Source organism: Miniopterus schreibersii (assembly GCF_964146895.1).
Source record: "Miniopterus schreibersii genome assembly, chromosome: 6".
Taxonomy (NCBI): Eukaryota; Metazoa; Chordata; class Mammalia; order Chiroptera; family Miniopteridae; genus Miniopterus; species Miniopterus schreibersii.
Window position 1 is genome coordinate 54,927,286 of NC_138107.1, and position 19,218 is coordinate 54,946,503.

At 42.8% G+C, this 19,218-nt stretch overlaps 1 protein-coding gene across 2 annotated transcripts in view; it reads left to right on the top strand.

Moving 5' to 3' along the window:
- Window positions 1–19,218, top strand: part of ARMC2 (armadillo repeat containing 2) — an 85,968-nt gene that overhangs the window by 18,207 nt on the left and 48,543 nt on the right. For both annotated transcript variants that reach the window (XM_081140242.1, XM_081140241.1), the window contains 2 exons: window positions 12,361–12,437; window positions 16,623–16,721. In XM_081140242.1, the coding sequence (XP_080996368.1) occupies window positions 12,361–12,437; window positions 16,623–16,721 (176 nt within the window). The remainder of the gene's footprint in view (window positions 1–12,360; window positions 12,438–16,622; window positions 16,722–19,218) is intronic.

A 19,218-nucleotide genomic window follows, 5' to 3' on the forward strand; every position in this document is an offset into this window, starting at 1 on the left:
CACTCAAAGATATTTTTCTATGACTTTCCATTGGGTCATTATGGACAACTGCCCAGTTCAAATTTGCCTAACGAGATTAAATTCCACAGGCCATTTCAAGACCAAGCGCTTGTTACCCTCGCTTTAGATTTCAGGCCTGACTTTGGTTTGTACACATGTTACACGCTTAAACTTTTCCCTGAACTGGCTGCTTGGTAGCCAGTTAGTTCAGCCGCTGGCCCTTGTCTACTGACACAGCCCGGAGAGTGTCGCACACACGGGATTTATATTAGGTAACCTAGTAGTCCTAGTAATGTCGCTTTGCATTCAGAACATTTTTTAAATTAAAAGAAAAATGAAACTTGTCCTTAAGTGGAATAGAACAAACTTCAAATTGGGACTTTGGGAGTCAAGTGCAAAACATCAAACTGGCCATTGCAACACATTTTTTCCAGTTGTAAGAACAGGCTGCAGGCCTCAGAGCTAAGACACAAAAGGCCATGGAGAGCTTGTGCTCCTTTCAGCACCGGAGTGAGGAGGAAGCAGCTACCCCGCTGCAGCCGGCCTTACGGTAATCAGAGTTGACTGGGGAAAACCAGACCAGCGCTCTTTTATTTCATTTTATTTTATTTTTGCAAACCTTCAGATGTTGCAGAGTAATCTGGCAAGCCAGAGTTCATTATGTCTCCCTCAGTCTGGGATGGCAAAGGCATGTTCGATGACATATTTTATTCCACCAACAGCAAAGAAGAAATCAATTAGGGACTGGATACGCTTCTTCCCGACTGTCCAAAATTATGAGGCATTGGCACTAATTGTTCATTGCTTTCTTTTTGTTTTGTTAGCATGGCTTTGGCATCATGCCATGACTGGGATTGAGTTGGGTTTGTAGGACACCCTGGCAGGTTTAACTCCCAATAACATTTTTGCTTTATGAATCTTTAGCTCCTTTAATCATTGGGTGGGATTTTGTTGAGATGCCAAAGAATTTTTTATACAGTAGGATTAAAACAAACCAGCAAATGGAAACTATTAGCAGTTCTTTCATTAATTACATTTGTGAATCAATCTGGGACACTCGATAATCATTTCTTGTAAACATTTAAGTGAATAATTCCAAGAAATGATCTTTGCTATGCAGTGGAGTATTCCCAGTTTTGATGCTAAAGCCTTACCCTCAATTAACTTTTTTTTCATCTTTAGCCCATAAACTGTAAAATGAAAAGTCTTGTCAGTGAGCTGGGCTGGCAGAAGACAGGAGGGGGGGGATGCAGAACTAGAGCAGGAAGTGGGATGAGATGACAGCGGGCTCAGAGGAGCAGGAGCAGACGGAGCAGGTGGTGTAAAGGGGACAGAGGAGAGGGGACGCTCCTGCGGGGCCCTCACACGCGGGTGCCCGTGGGAGCAGCTACCTTCACGCTGGGTGCTCGGGCGGGGGGAGGAAGGAGCAGTTTATTTCAGTGAAACCGCATTGATTTGTGCACCCTCAGTTTAGACAAAGATAACTCGGACATGGGACGGATGGGAGTTTAACTTTAGGCTGGTTGCGATGGAAAAAGATTTGCTAAGCAAGGTGTCATCGCAGACAAGATCTTGGGGAGCCATTCAACTTCCCAAAAGGGGACATACTCTCAAGCACTTCACTAATTATCATCTTAAAGCAGCGTGCCAGTTACAGCAGTCTCTGTCCATTTAAGGATTCACTGAGAGTTTGGCAGGCGTGCTCCTTAGCAACACTCCATTTTCTCTAACTTTGTGTTGCTCTATGGGTTGAAAACAGCTTTCATTAAAATATGTATACGGGGTGGGCTAAAGTAGTTTATAGCTGTTTATATGGAAAAAGACATGCGGATTATGGTTATTGCAATAGCTTATTAACTCTGTGTTTCATGTACTCACAACTGTAAACCTACTTTTGCCCACCCCTGTATGTGTATAAATATCTGTCCGTCTGTCAGGCCATCCATCCATCCATCCATCCACCATCCATCCATCCATCCATCCATCCAGTGGTTCAATCTGATGAAATCCTTTATATGTCTGCTTAAAAACTTTTTAAGGCTTTCTGTGTAAATATTGTTCAAACTACTGTGGTTTGGAAATTAATTTTTAAGAGGAAAGACCAAGAGCAACCAATTGTAGAGAGTCAAGAACTCTTCACTGGGAGCCAGAATCCCTGGGTTTGGTTATTTTCTCAGCCCCTTGAGTTAATTGTATGCTGTTTAGCGAGTCTCTCAACACTTTCAGGGGCTCAGTTTTTTAATCTATAAAATGGAAATAACTGTGCTCCTTCACTCCCATCTCCTCCCAGCCTCACCGTGGGTTGTGGAATGAATAACAGGCTTATATTTAAACTACCAAATGCTGTTAGATTGTTGGAGTCAAAAATAAGAAAAGAGGGCTTCTGGTTAAAGATGGCAAAGTGGAGGCATTCTTCAGAAACCAAAGCAACAAAGAATAAAAACCAGAGAAGTAAATGTTATCAATGAAACAAACCAAAAAAATGATTCCAACCCCAAACTACAAAACATGAAGCAGACTTCACGCGGCCTTATGGGTTTCATCTCCTCCCCTTTGGAAAGTGAGCTGTCTTGCATTGTGTATGAACTCCTGCTAAGTCCATGTTTGGGGAGGGCTGTCCCTGTCTTCCCTACCCCTCTTCCTAGAGGCAGTTAAGTGGCCCAGAGCTGGCTAATCAGAATTCTCCCGCCCACCAGCCATAGTGGTTGGTTCAGAGGTGGGCACATGATCCCAGCCAGGCCAATGGAAGTCTTCCCTGGTACTTTTGCCAAAGCCTTTGGGGAAAATGCCCTTTTCTCCAAGTTCATAAGCTATAAAGATGATGTTGTCTTAGAGCCAACAGTGGCCATTCCATTGCCTTATGGAGGGTGACTCTGGGAGGGAAGTGATGTATAAACAAGCAAAATGGAGATAGTGACCAAGTCCAAGGATGCTATATAAACCCCTAGATCCACCTGTGCCTGAAGCCACCACATCCACACTGTAGGCTGCTCTGTTTTGATCCAATCTGTTTCTTTTCCTTCCTCTCATCTCTTCCTTCCTTTCCCCCCTTTTTCCCTCCCCTGCTCCTTCTCCTCCTCTCCTCTCCTCTCCTTTCCTTTCCTTTCCTTTCCTTTCCTTTCCTTTCCTTTCCTTTCCTTTCCTTTCCTTTCCTTTCCTTTCCTTTCCTTTCCTTTCCTTTCCTTTCCTTTCCTTTCCTTTCCTTTCCTTTCCTTTCCTTTCCTTTCCTTTCCTTCTTCTTTCCTTTCCTTCTTCTTTCCTTTGTTTATTTGGACAGGGACAGTTTGTGATACTTTAGATTTTTGTCACTTGGAATATTTCAACCAAAAGAGTCTAGTTAACCTGCCAGACTCTGAAATATAGATGAAAATGAGGTAATTTGAGAGCAGACACCTCCTCAGACCTTGAGCAGGAAACAGGTTTCACTAAAACTGAGTCATTTGAGAAAGGAGTATCCAGTAGTCCTCAATTTGAAAAAGGAGATCTGAGGATGTGGGCAGGCGGCTGGAGAAGCGAGGAAGCCACTGTAAAGGCCCCATTCAAGATCCAGATCATGACACAATTGGGGAGGTGAAGCTGAGGGTTACATGCTCTCATTTCCTGTGAGGCAGCTCGTCTGTGTGTGTGTGTGTGTGTGTGTGTGTGTGTGTGTGTGTGTGTGGCGGGGGGGGGGGCGGGGCAGCCAGCAGGTAGTTTGATACACACAAACCAAGGGAGCACACGCTCCAGATCAAGAAAAATTACAGACCTGGTGAATGGATGTTCAAGAAAACTAAAGTTGAAGGTGCAGGTGCAGCATACCCCAGTTCTCTCCCGCTGTGGATCCTTTCCATTATTTGACAAATATATCGCTCTGTTTAAAGGTAAATAGTTATTATGACAAGAGTTAATATGGGACTTGAGCATAGATATGTGAAGAATTAAACAGAAGACAGATGAAGAAAATGGACCACAAAAGGAATTACTCTCCAAAAACAAGGAAAGAGTTAAAACAATTTTGATTAGTGTCAAAGAGATTATAGATGTTACTGATCTCTTTAAAAAAAGGGAGGAGGAAATAGAGCTCTTCTTTGGATTATAAGAATTCAAATCAGAGATTATAATCCCACATAAAGATATGAAAAGTATGCTTGCAGTTCTCCAGAAAGAAATAAAAAGAAAGGAATGTATAAATGTGGAAAGGAAAGCCACATTAGAAAAAAAGAGAGAATAAAAACAGCTGAAAATGCAATGAAACTTAGTGGACGGGCTAGAGGAAATCATTTGAAAAGAAATAAATAAGAAGATAGGAAAATGATTAGAGAGATTGAGATAGGCATGGGAGGCGTGACACTTGTGTTCCTGACGCGGAGAATCATCCCCCTCCTGCTCTTTCTACCAGTACTGTCTTACTTTGAACTAAGTGCCAGGCACTCTCCCAAGTGATTTATGTGCAATAACTCACTTGCTGTTTACAACAATCCACTGAGAATGGAAGAGATCAGAACCAAAAGAACCAGAAAAATATTAAGACATAATAGAAGACAACTTTCTGAAATGAAGATTTGAATCTGAAGCTCAAATGGACACGTTGTCTCACAACAAAATCTGATATGGAATAACCCACACTAAGGCATTTCCAACAGTGCTCAGCACTAGCACACCGCCCGGCGCATGGTCCACACCCAAGTAGTAATGGTTGGCTGGGGGACAAATGGAAGACAGTGTCCTCTGGCCACCCCGCTGAACGAGCGAGCCGCGTAAGAGAAAAAGGCCGGCTTCCCCTGGCTTTAGGAAAGCATCCCTCAGCGCTGGAAGACAGCGGAGTAATGTCATGAGGGCCTAGGTATAAGACGGGTAACCCAACAACTGTATCGCCAGCCAAGTTGTCCTCCAGCAAAAAGGCAACAGTCATTTTCCGATGCGAATGAGCTCGGGCACTGTAGTACTCATGCCCTTTCTAGAAAGCTCTTGGGCAACAGAATGATGGGTGGAAATTCAAAGCTCAGAAATGAAGATGCTATGGTAGAAGCATTTGTGGTGAGTATTGACTTTGTTTCCATATTGAAGTAACACTAAACAACTCGGAAAGGGATGGCTATGGACCAGCAACCTGGACGGTGTCACAGGAACATGCACAATCAGAACCAAGCGTGAGTACCGATTACTTCACGTCATGATAGGGAATAGGTTTTTCCGTCGCTGCAGTCTGAAATTGAAATATATTGTTTAGAAAGAATGATTTTAGCATCCTAACGTTTCTCATTATTTTTTTTCTTAACTTCAGAGAAATCTTTTAGAAACTAAAATCTTTTGGGAAGACCCATTCATCTGAAGTTCTACAGTTCCTTCAGTTTCACTTCAATTTCTGTTTTTCTGCTAAACTCAAGTAAAATTTAAAATTAATACTTTTAAAGTTACAATAACATGTATTGTGATCCCACTTGTATGTATCCTTTACCTGCCCTTCCTCCACGCACCTTTCTGTTCTTTCATTCTTTTATCTTTTTATCTGAATATATGAAAAATATGTCTGGAATGATGTTTACTACATATTAACAATACTTCTGGGTGGTGGGATCCTGGGTGATTTTTTATAATTTTCTTTGTACTTTCTCATATTGCCTGGCCTTAAAAACAATAATAAATATATATATATATATATTTCCCCAAAAATAATGAAGTCATTATTCTGTTAAGAAATTAAGGGTAATGCGGCCGAGAAACTGTTTTAATTTGGAAAAGACACATTGGCCAGAGTGATTTGGTAGAGTCCCACCTAACTCAACAGTTTTCATTTGGTAAGAATTTCTTGGTAAACAAAGCCCTGTGCTGGTGGTTGGGAGAAAGAGAAATGGGCCCTGTCCGTGAAGAGCTTACAAGCACATCTGGCTTGACTGCTCAGGTATGGTCCTTGGAAGAGCAACAAAAACATTACCTGAGAACTTGTTAGAAATGCAGAATCTCAGGCCCCACCCCAGACCTGCTGAATTAGTATCTGCATTTTTATAGCATATCCAGGTGATTTGCATGAGCACAAATGTTTTTGAAGCACTGTGCAATGATTTCTCTAGTGCTGGAGGAAGGAAAGGAGAACTGAAAGAAAGGTCCTGGGCATAGAGAAGTGAGGGCACCTCATTCTAACTGAAGATCTTGGGAGGATTCCCGGGGTTTGTGGGTTTGTGAGGCCTCCAGAGGCTGATTTCCAATAGGGGAAAAGTGTTGTGTACTTTGCTAAAGGAACAGCATAAACAAAGAGGGGATTTGACTTGTAGCAGGTTCAAAGAAAGGCAGGTGGCCTGGGGTAGGAGGAGCATGGGTTCTGAGGCTACAGACTGCAGGAGGCCACTGAGAGCTTTCCAGCAGAAGAGCAACTCTGGCAGTAATGTGGATGACTTTAGAGAAGGGAGAGCCTGGGACAGAGGTGACCATCGGGAAGCAGTTGCAGCAGGTCTGGTGGGAGGTAGTAATGTATGAGCTGGAGCACTGCCTGGGGGCATTAGGGGTGGAAAGCAGACAGTGGAAACGGTGTGGAATCAGTTTGCACAGTAACACGCTGTGGGTGAGGGCAGTCACAGCAGCCATCCCCTGTGCTGAATTGTCATAGTGCAACAGTGAGAAGCTACGAGGGCTTTTCACATGAGGGTCCTTGAAACTGCAGCTATGGAGGTCAAGGGGAGCATGAAACTGGAAGCTTTCATGCTAAGCTAAGGGAATTTAAACCTAAGCTAAGCTAACATGGTTAGCCACCAAGCAATGTCTAGTCAACTCTATACATTTAGAACTTTCATGATAACCAGTTAGTGATTATTGAAAAAGGTACTAAGAGTATGTGTACAACCTTGAAATGTATGTTTTACATCTTGGGCCACAAGCTAATGAATGCTCTAGATACCTTCGAGAACTTTCTTAAAATTTTGATCTTAAAGAACATTCCTCTAAAATCATGTCCTTTAATTTCGTCCTGTTTGTATGTAACTGTTTAAGTAGAAGCCTGTTTAATGTTATTAAGACAGAGTGCTGGAAACTATGTATCTGGTGCTTCAGGCTATGGAGATATGATGAAGGGACCACCACCCCTTGTTGCTGACATTTCCAAATCACGGTCAGAGAACCTAAGAGACTATAGAGCAGGGGTCAGCAGGCTAAAGCCCATGGACTAAATCCAGCCTATTACCTGTTTTTGTAAATAAAGTTTTATTGGAACACAGCCATATTCATCCATTGACCTGTTGTCTATGGCTGCTTTCACACTATAGTGGCAGAGTGTGAGTGGTCATGACAGAGACTGTGCTGCCGCAAAGCCTAAAATAGTTACTACCAGACTTAAATCTACCAGACACTTAAGTCTAATTCTGAAAATGACGTGTCATCTTAGTACAAGGAAAAACTTAACTGAAAATTTTCCAAGTTTTCTTTTTATCATAAACATCCTTTAAAATTTCCTTTTTCATTTTTACATGTAATTTTTCCCAAATAAAAACAAATTCATCTCCCTCCCCCCCTTAATTCCAAAATCTTTCATTTAGTTGACTTAATATCCAGTTATTGCTCTAAAGCAGAAGCAAACAAACTACAGCCCAGGAGCCAATCTGGCCAGACACCTATACTTTTTACAGTCCTTGAGCTAAGAATTGTTTTAAAATGATTTTAAAATCATTTCTTTTTTTTAAAATCCTCACCCAGTCAATGGTTATTGATTTTAGAGAAGAGAAGGGAGAGAGAGAGAGAGAGAGAAACAATGTGAGAGAGAAACGCCAATTGGTTGACTCTCCAACTGGAGACTGAACCCACAACCTGGGCATGTGCCCTGACCAGCCAGCCTGTGCATGGCATTGCCTTGGCTACAGAGTTCGGTTCTCATCATTCAGAGTGCAGCAAGGACCTTGGACAGGTAACTGGGAAATGAAGACCTTGTTTTTTGCACTGAAACACGTGGGCCCCTGATGAGAACCTGGGAATGCCAAGCCCATTCTGCTTTCCTCAGAACTCCAACCTGATTACAGATGGGACCAAAGGGCAGACCTGAGAGAACTGCAGAGAGATGGAGCCAAAACCCTGATCACACCATGCCTGAAACCCACCCTGGCACGCAACTTCTGGGTTAGATGAGCCCATAAATTTCACTTATTGTTTGTCAGTTAGAATAAGGTTTTTGTTATTTGTAGATGAAGCCATCTTAACAAATAAAATGGTACTATTCTACCTCTAAGAAGAATTTCACAGAAGAGTTTTAATGGATCATTTCTGGAATTGTTTTATCCTTGGTACATCAAAATCATTGTAAAAAATTTAATTATGATATTTAACAACATGAAACAGGAAGCTGGGCAGAGGAGCAGTTATCCTGGATGACTGTATCAAGATCTAAAACCATCCGATAGGCAGGAACACTTTACCAAATATAACACTGAAATTCAGTGAGAATGAGTTTAAGAATGTGAATAAGAATGGGCTCCACGTGTAAGAAAAGACAAGACTTGGCCAACACTGTGATGTGACCACCGAAACTACTAATACAGTTTTAGGCCTGCCTTTCTTAGAAAATCTCCTCTTTGCTCCTCAGGCCGTATGTTTAGCTCAGTGCTGGGTTCCAGACTTTAAAAGGGATCCAGACAAACTGACACTCAGGGTGACTGAACAGGCTGGCAAGAAAATGAAAAATTGTACCAAACGAGAAGCAGTTGAAGGGACTGGAGAAATTTGTTAATGACATCAATGACAGCACTGCAATAATGGTAAACACTTAAGGACTTACTATGTGCCTGGAGCTATGCTAAGCAAATCCACTTCATCTCACTGAATCCTCATAACAACCTTACATGGAGGGGTGCCGCTGTTCACCACCCCTTCCTACACAGATGAGGAAACCAAGGCTTAGGTAAAAAAACTTATTCGAGGTCACACAGCTAATAAGTGGTAGAGCCATGGGATTTAAGTCATAGGAGATGGCTTTAAAGTGGTGAGCACAATGCCATTAAGTATTTGAAGGGTTGCCAAGAAGAAGGGTAAAGATTTGTTTCATGTGGGCTCCAATTAGTAGAACCAAGACCAGCGGGTAGTGGTTACAGGAAGACAGATTTCCATTGAGTAAAGGCCATCTAGTCTCCTCCTCTTCAGAAAAGAGGGGATTTTCTTCTTAAGACCATTGACTCAGCCCAAACTTTCTGGATTACCGTGGCCAGACTGGACAGCTCTCCCTCAGCCCTCATCACGTTAATCACGCTCGTCTTCACAACATCCTTGGACTACATGAGAGCGTATTTTATTTCTCTTCTTCCTTTTGTCTCCCTTTCCCCTTTCTGCCTTTTCCCCATGAGTATCTGACAGCCTTGTTCTGCAAATCCAGCCTTTGAGCCAGTCTTCTGATGACCCTGGTCCCTGGTCCTGCGCGGATCCCTAACAGAGCTCTTTTCCCGATTTCTCCATCTCCATTGCAGGTGCTCCATTTTCATCAGAAACTCAATGTGGCGAAACCCAAACTTACTTTACACCTCTAACTGTTCTACTCCCTAGACTCCCCATTTCTGTTGCTAGCAACCCTACTATCCTGTTCCTCCAGGTCTACCTTCTGTTTATTTTTCTGCCCGAAATCAACCACTGAACCCTATCAGCTTTTCATTTATAGGGTCCCTTGAATATGTTCTTTCTCCTCCAGTCCCACTCTCACCCTCAAAGGGTTGGTCCTTGTTAGCCTCTCTCCAAGTCTCCTAAATATTCTGCTCACTGCATGATTCTAAATCCCATCACTGGCTTACATAAGAACCTATGACAGTTCCTCATTGCCCATTAAATTGGGTCCAGTGACTCAACCCAAAGTTTCAGGCAGCTGTTCCCAGTGCCTCCCAGCAGAAATCTTCTGTTCGTACCCTGCCAGCCCGGTGCAACTCTCCCTGCCCTGAGTACCGGGCTCCCCGGGCCCCTCTTTACCTTCGCTCATGGTACTCCCCTCCTGAGAGTAGACTTATCATTTGCTGGTTCAACTTTTATTCTTTTAGGGTCCACTTTGTGGTCCTGGTCTTCCTCTCAGCATTCACTTCCTTCTCAGCATCCCTCTCGTTCTTGTAACCCACCGAGTTTCACATTCTGGTACTTGTGTAGAGGCTCGATTGGAATTTTCCATTAAAAAAAAAAAAAAAGTCCCTTAGTTCCTCATAGTAGACTTTAAACTTCTTTAGGGCAGCTCCTTATATGTTCTTTATGACAATAACATCTAGCACTGGACTGCTCAGACAGGTGTTTGTTGACTCAGAACTGAAGAGAAAAGTAATACTGATGATTTATTAAGTTCTTCAAATGTACCAATCACTGTACTAAACAGAGGTACTGTGTTCATGTTAAAATAAGGAAATCAAGGCCAGGAGGTTAAGTAACTTGCCCAAGGGCACCTAGCTGGTACGTGTTGCACCCGGTATTTGGATCTAGGTAGTTTGGGTGCAGAGCCTGCACCGTCAGTCCCTGCCCCATGATGGTCGTACACAGCATTGGTCATTTCCAGGCCTGTGCTGCTCTTGAGAACCACTGTAGCCCAGCACTGCCCAGCTTCTGTAATGAGGACCCTTTATTCCCCCCTTAGAAATGGGGGCACACACATGTGGTGTTTAGGGAGGCAACCTCATCACTGGCCATGTCCTCAGGGAGGGTAGACCAGGGACTTTGAAAGGCCAATAGTTGAAAACTATCTTGCTTGATTTCAACAGCTGTTTAGGACAATAATGAAAAGAAGGCCTTGCCTCTATTGTCTCCACACTGCCTTGTTATTATTTCTAGGGGTGATAAATATGGAAACTTCCAGTTTCACACCCTGCCTAACTTTTGGTGTTTTCTCTCAGGGTTGATTTCTTTCTTTCCTGTCTTCTTTGAGATGTGCTTCATTTACATTTCAGCTCTGAGAGTGTGGACAAAAAGGGCCTCATCCCCATTTCTTTGTTTGACTGGCGGGAGATACCTTGCTACCAGATAGATCTATGTTTTTACCTGTATAAAAATGAAGCAACTGTTTCCGAGTATTAACTAATTAGATATTTTTTAGAAGGTTAGCTTGATCTTTTCTCTTGTATGATAAAATCAAGTGTTAAAGGAAAAGGACCTATTTATGGAAAAAATGATATTTGTAGACTCTAATCCTTGGGGCAGTAGTAAAGGTCAAGCAAGACCAGCACCCAACATTCACCAGGCAACTCATGCCGCAGGGAGCAGGAGCAACGGGCATACATATGGATGTTCATGGGTAACCCTAGCCACACGTATATGCATTCCTTATGGCTTTCATAGCAAGTGTTATATTTAATGAATAAAATTTTGTTTTAAAACTTTCACTATTCTCTCAGTGTTGTTTTTTTTTGCCTTGGAGTTTTGTACAGATATTTCAAAGTAAGTACTTTTAAGTTTCAGCTCCAGCTAAAGAGAAATTATATCCTCATAGACCATCTCTATATTAAATGTAACCTTAAGAAAAAAACAAACAGGTATATAATCCTGCTATTGGCGAGTCATCACTCTCTTATTTGGAACACAAAATATTTGTCATCTAGGACTGCCTGAATTTACCTTTAATTTTTTAACATTTAAATTATGTCTCAAGCCCGACCTAGGATCGGGATTGAGCGTCGACCTAGGATCCAGGCTATCGGGGTTCGATTCCCGGTCAGGGCACATGCCTGGGTTGTGGGCTCGATCAATGGCTCTCCAATCATTGATGTTTCTATCTCTCTCTCTCCCTCTCTTTCCCTCTCTCTGAAATCAATAGAGATGTATTTAAAAATAAATAAATAAATAAATAAATAAATAAATAAATAAATAAATAAATAAAAATAAATTATGTCTCAAAATAAAAGATTTTCAGAGAATATTAATTTAATTTTTAAATGGAAACAGGCCATTCCGTGATGTAGTGGAAAGAGCAGTGAATTGGAAATTATAAGACCTGGGTTCTAGATCTGACCTTGCTCTGTGCGTGACCGTGGGAGCATCTGATGAATTGGGGAACATTTTTTTTGGGGGGGGGGGATCTGGAGAGAGAGAGGTTGCTCCCAGCTCATAAATGCTAGGCTTTTGTGATTCAAGCATAGGAGAGTTCTTTCTTATTCTTACAGTGACCTCTTGTGGTCTATATCCTTAATCAATTTTTTGATTTGCAAAGTAAACTTTGGATTTATTTTTGTTGTTGTTTCTAGTAACTGTATTTCATATTGTTAAGCAAATATGACTTTTCAAAAGGTAAATCTTAGTTGGGAGTCAGAGGTTGATTAAAATAGGGTCTGGATTACCAAACCCCACTTCATAAACAATGCGCTGTGGTTTCTTCGACTCTTGACACTTCAGAAAAAGAAACGCTTCGGTCTTTGTGCTGAGTGCTGTGTGTGTTCCTCTTCCTCCCAGGGACCAGGGGAAGAGGCGCTCGCGGGCCTTGTCGTGCCCCAACAGCTCGGACCCGAGCAGGCTGGAAACTAGAGCAGGTGAGGTGCTTGTGTCCCCAGAGGTCCCCAGCATTCCTTCATCTTCAGCATCTCCAGTCACAGAAAAAAATGTTTACACTGAAGATATCTGATGTTGGCTCACTGTTTGAAAACTCCAGAGATTTTGTCCAACTTGGTCACACATCAGCATTTATTTTTGTAACTTCTTATTATTTTCACAACAGCCTTACCATTCTTACCACTATCCCAGCTCAAATATCTATAGATTCAATCTTAATGAAATTGTTTTGTAAAAGCATTTGGAAAGTTTCAAAACTTGACATCAACATAGTTATTGAGTTCAAAACTTCAAGACCATTACTCATATAAATGAAACCGTATCAACTATATACATCCTCCAGGTGTTTAAACTATCTAACTGAGAAAAATATATAACAATATAAATCACAGACTAGAAATGATACAAAATGTATCAGGCAATGGAATACAGCAATTAGAAAAATGTACTAGACTACATTTATAATATTGAGTGAAATGAGTATAAATATAACATTACATGAAAAATTAAGTTGCAAAAATAATAATATATGTTGCTTATGGGTGCAGATCTATGAGGTAAACATGTAAAGTCAAGCATGATAAAAATAAGCACCTGTTGAGAATGGTGGTAACCTTCAGAGGGAGAGGGAGGGGGGAGCAGATGGGGGAAGCTCACAGAGGTCATCAAATGTATCTGTAACATTTTGGTTCTTTAAAATGAGGAGCATAAAAATATGGTTCATATTTGACCAAAGCAGTTTTGGATATACAGGCATGTGTTATATTCTTTATACTTTTATTGTACATATGAAATGTTATGAAACCAAACTAATATTAGGTTCAAAAAATGTTTTTATTCTCTTCAAAACTAATTTCTTAAAAATGACTTTTGTGGCCAATGAGAATTTCTATATAGGGAAATCTTAGCTAGACTGATTTTCATGTCAGCATTGTTGCTGAGGGTTTTACATTTACATGCTAAAAACATCAGCCAATAAACATTGTGTCAAGTTTTTGTGTCCAGAACTCAAAGCTGTGGTTAAGAACTATAACCACTGAGACAGCAAAATCTTCAAAAACATGCTGAAATTTCTGCTTGACTTACCCAATTTCCTGTTGAATCATAATTTTTATATTTAGCAAACCTAGATAAAAATGCTTTCTAAAATATCAGGTTGTTGTCCAAGATCGAGACAAACTTTGTTTTTTGTGGCTCTTAAAAAGTAAGCATGTGAATCGATGCTTTAATTTCTAGAATAGAAACTGAGTTAGTGTGTAAAATAGGACTTTTGTGGAGAGCAGAGCTGGAGGAGGCGTGTGAGGGGTGAAGATGTGGGGAGCCTGTAGCCCGAGACAACTGCTCACGCAGGGATCCCTAGGAGGGAGTTGAAAGCAAACCCTTATACCACAGTGCCTGGCTGACTTCTGTTGTGAGAAGAAACACATCCTAGAAACATTCAGAAGGGCCTGTGAGGACCTTTCCTTTCTGAAGGTCAAATAAACTGTTCTGTGATTTCTGGCTCAGCCCTGTAATTCCACTCTTCCTGCGGTGAACACGTTACCAGTTTTGTTTGTCCTGAGAAACGGGTTGATAGTCTGGTTTCTCATAGAGCTATTCTATTAAAGAGCATATTGCATAGAAGGTAAAAATGCTGATTTGAGCTTACTGGACTTGAAATTTGTAAGTGCGTCATAAATGTCATTGATTAAATTATTTGTCTCACATTATCTTTTGGCTTTCCACTTGATATATGTTGATTTTATTCATATACTTTGGATTTGAAGATGCCCCATACCTGGGAATGTGAACAACTGTGTTTCTTACACTGCCTGAATAGTCATGTTTACTTTTAGAATCCATATTCGTAGTTTATCAAAGTCAGGGCAGACTCACAAAAGTCACAACCCAAAAGATAGAGGTGGCGGTCTGCAATCCTTTACCTGCCGTTCTGGAATACCAAAAGCTCTAAAAGCTGAAATATTTTTCGAACTCCTTCAGTGACGATGCCTGACCTGTACTGACCCAAGGCCAATAGCATCTTTGTTTCATTAGTGTGAATAGTCACATATTTTGCTCCAGGGTGGCTGCCCCCGAAGGCCCTACTTGGGGTGGTATGTAATGTGCGGTGTATGCACCATGCGGCCTTACTGAAATCTCAAAATCTTCTGAATCCCAAACCACATCTGGTCCCAAAGGCTTGGATAAGGGACTGTGAACCTGTACTGATACGAACTCACTTTGCCCAGTTCAACCATGTGTTTTATGGTGAATTCGTGCTTATGGGATAGACAGAGTGTGTGAAACCTTGCAGTTAAAACCACTGACAGCACCCACGCTGTTCAACTGCAGCTTTGTCGACAGCCCCTTTTGCCTACTTTCACTGCTCAGCGCCCTTCCTGCCCAGCTCGCACCAGCTCCTCCTGGCATTGGGAAGGTTTATTGAAAGGGGAGCCTGGACCCCCTGCAGTTGGGAGTGGCTGCTTGCAGCAGGGGCGCCCCAGGGAGGCCTGCCTCTCCCCATCATCGCAGCATGCATGGGAAATTTAATATGCATTGTGTATTTTCTGTTCACGAGTAATACAAGCATATTAGTGGTTTGGGGAAATACAAAAGAGCACATAAAATAAATTAATGACCCATAGTCCCAATACTTGAGATGACCATTGTCATCACCATCCCATTTTTACAGAGGAAAAGTGAATCAACTTGCCCAAAGTCCACCAGCTGGTAGGTGGCAGAGCTAGGACTCAAACCCAGACAGGGACTCTAGAACCTGTGCTCCTAATGGGCCTCCTCGGTCAGCTTGTCTGTTTTGTAGTTGAAACAACCTAAATGTATACAAGCTACACACCTTCCAATGCGCTCTCTCTCTCTCTCTCTGGAACTCTCTCATTGTCCCTATGGTTTCTAACTCATCCTGTGACATTTTTAGGGTCCAGGCATCCACTGTGTGGTCATTTAATTGGTATCGGGTACACCCTGGGAGAGCACAGATATCCTGATCCAATGTAGACGGGGTGCCCCTTCTGAGAAAGGCCATGATGAATATCCCTCCCGCACTGCTGCTCAGAGCCCTGCACAGCGGGGCTTCCTCCCGCTAGGCTGTCAGTGTCTCAGACCTTGAGATAGTTCCTGTATGAAGTGTAATCATAATTTACAGTTTCTAATATGATTTGCATTTCCCCTCAAAGTTACCTTTTAGTTTGCTGATTTACGGCAGGGCAGAATAGCATAGAGGTCAAGTGCAAAGACCGTGGCGCTGTTTGACTTTGGGCAGGTAACTTAAGACCCCTGAGCCCCACTTTCTTCATCTGGAAAATGGGGACAATTTGGAAACCTCCTCATCATGCTGTTACAGAAATTAAAGATGGGCCTACTGTGTCCAAAGTACACAGTGAATGGTAGCTGTCCCTTCTCCATAGCCTGCACCCCCGGGCAGCATGCAGCCTGGTGCTTTGGCGTATCATACAGCCTGATATACTTCCGACATGGTAGCCTGTTTGTTTTTTAATCAGGGAAGAAATTCCTATTTATTGAGTGTTATTAGCTGGGCTCAGAGCTTTGCCTGTGTCGTGTCTTTTAATTCACATAACCCTGAAGGCAAATATCCTAATCTCTATTTTGTTGATGAGGCTCAGAAAGAATGAGAAATCGGCCCCTGGTCACCCAAAGCATCAGTCATGAAGTTGGAATTTGAATGGAGATTTGTCAGCACCCAAAGCCCAGGCTTCCGCCCCACCCCCTACAAAATCACCTGGACCCCTTTATTTTATATAGGACAGAAAATCCCTGCAGGCCTCCCTGTTAGAAAACTTTCATTAAACATTTTCAAAATCTTTATTCTTTAAAGGTTTATTCTGCATTACAGAGGGATAAGTTTAAGTAAAAATAATTCAAAACTGTTTGCCTTACTGACAATAATTTCAGCTTTACAAAGCTTAAGATTTCATGAAGTATCCCAATCAGAGTTTTAAGTTCTGATGCCTTTCCATGATCATATCTGAGTTTAATTTGGAGTGATTTGATTGGAAGACATGTAGTTCTAATCAGTGCTAGTTGGGGGACAAAGCATAATTTAATTCTAGAGTTTATTAGTCTTAGTGATAAATAGCAAATACTTTTGATGGTGCTCCAGTTATAACTCTTTTCAATGCTCTTCCCCCTGCTCTGGGTTTGTTTTGCAGTTTCAAGAGCTGACTTGCAAGAAAAAGATACAGAAATGGAAGTAGACGATATCTTTTGGAATACAAGGATAGTACCAATTTTGCATAAATTAGAAAAAGGTAATTTAAAAAGCAGTATTTGTTTTAAATCAACAATATCTGTGGTTATATCCCCATTGCCCTGATATTTTTAGTGCACTTTGACTATCATTTCTGTGAACATAGTAAAAAACAAATGAAGTTGTCAACCTACTTACCCAGGGTTATATGCAGTAAATATCACATGTAAACCTAATTTTTAGTGAGTAAAATTATACTTTAAATGCAGCAAGAGAGCCTACTTCTAAAATTCTTCTTGGAATATAAATTAATTATCACCTCCTCTGCCCACGGAAATGCTGGTTTGAACTCTTTAGGGTCGCAGTTAAGCAAGAAAGTGAAAGAATGAAACATTTCAAGTCTCTGAAACTTGGACTAAGTCTCAAAGACTGGCACCCTGGGCAGGTGTGACCCTGGTTTCCTAGATCCGAATGTATATGTCCTACTCTCTTAGGCTGAGCACACCTGTCAGGGGTGCCACTCAGAGCGGGAAGTGTCCTGAGCTGGGCAGCCCTTGCACCCCGGAGTGCCCAGCAGGGATGGCCCACAGTCAGCAGGCCTCTGCAGAGGCGACCTGTGGGAAGCTTGTCAGTCAGGGGAATGGCCCCCACCGAGTCCATTTCTGAAGTTGAAACAGGCTCCCCGGGGCCGAGCCCAGCACCTGGCACACGGCATACAATAGGCCTTCCCTGGCAACTGTGGGGTGAGAGCTCCTTGGGTGAGTGAAGCAGCGTGGGAGCCGCAGGAAGAGGCCGCAGGAAACGTGGGTAGGAGTCCTCCCCGCAGCCGAGCCAAACGGGGAGGTCCTGCAGGAGCCCCACTTCCTAAAGGCTCCAACGAGCTGGGCTCCCCGCAGGTCCTCAGCCGTGACCATGGCTGATGTGGGAGCCCTGCACATGTGGCCGCGGGCAATCCCCCGAGCTCGCAGAGCAGTGCCCTCGCCCGCGTGGTGAGGGGTGAGTGAGACTGAGCCTCGCCAGAGCCCCCTGCCGCTCAGGTCCCGGGAACGGGAGTGTGATGGCCTCGTCCGCTCTAGAGTCACTGCCTCTCCCCCTCTTAGGAAGCCAGCTTAGCTGCAGCCCTTGTTTTAGGAGATGTGTGCGAAAACGGCGGGGGCATTTAGTCTGGGAGAGAGTTCGGCAAGGGAGCTACCGGGAGGAACAGCGGGAGCAGGGCGGCGGGGCGGGGGCCTGGGGGGGGAGGCCTTCAGCCTGAGGGCCGTCAAGAGGGTCCCGAGGGCCCCGCCACCGGGGACCAGCAGGAGTAACGGGAGCCTGGGATTTGGGATGTGGGCGCGTCTCCCCTCTCAGAAGGATTAAACGCTGAAGTCTGACATGTCTTCCACAGACAACTTCAAGAAGAGCAAAGGGGGGCAGGGCTGGGTTACTTGACCCTTTGAGATTCTTTCTTTAACTTTTTATTTTGACATACTTTGAGGCTTATGGAAAAGTTGCAAGAATAGTACAAAGAAACCCTGTACACTCTTCCCCCAGATTCCCAGATATTAACATTTTACCACATTTGCTGCACCAGCCTCTCTCCCCCTTCCTCCGTTGCCCCCTTTCTCCACGCCCCCTGCCCACACGCACACAGACGCCGTTTTTTTCTTTCAAACCCTCTGAGAACAAGTTGCTGACATGGTGTCCCATACCCCTAAGTACTCTGTGTACTTTTAGAAACAAGGGCATTCTGTTACAGATCTGGAAATTGCCATACAACACTATATGAAACTTATTCAGATTTTTGCCAGTTATCCTAAAAATTTCCTTTATAGAGAAAGAAAATCGCAGATCACAAGTTCCAATTATTTGTCACATCTCTCTCATGATCTTGACGTCTAATTGTTTATAGACTGCCCCCCAGACTGGGTTTGCCCAGTATTTTCTCACAGTTAGGTCCAGGTTGGGCTCTTGGGGCAGGTATATGGGATGAGTGGTGCTGCGTCCTCAGTGCATCTTATCAGGAGGCATGAGATGCTGTCTTGGTCCCCTGCTGGTGATGGGAACTTCGACCACTTGAAGGAGGCCGTGTCTGCCAGGTCCTTCCACTGTGAAATCACTATTTCCCCTCTTGTCACGATGAGTATCTTACGGGGGAAGTTACTTTATTCTACATTACTCACCAAACTATCGCTCACTAGCTTTAGCCCCTTGAGAATCTTGATAGCTCTTAGGTTCAAGTTGTCCTTTGAATCTCTAACAAATGGGTATAAAGTGTTGATTTGATCAATAGTTTAAAATTTGGCCCTGAGCCTTATTTTTTAATTTGAAGCTAAAACAGTTTCTCTTGAATAGAAGCCACCAGGTGGGAGACTCTGCTGAGGGAAGTGTTAGGAGAATGCTTTGAAGTCTATACCCACTGGACTTGGGTTTGTGAAGACACCGCCAATCGCAGAAGGGCAAAACAAAACAAAATGTTTTTTACAATAGAGCCCAGGTTTCCCCTTTATTCAGAGTTAGTCTAAGTCATTTCCCATCAATTCATTTATCTGAGCGCATAACTGAAAGGCATTGAAGCT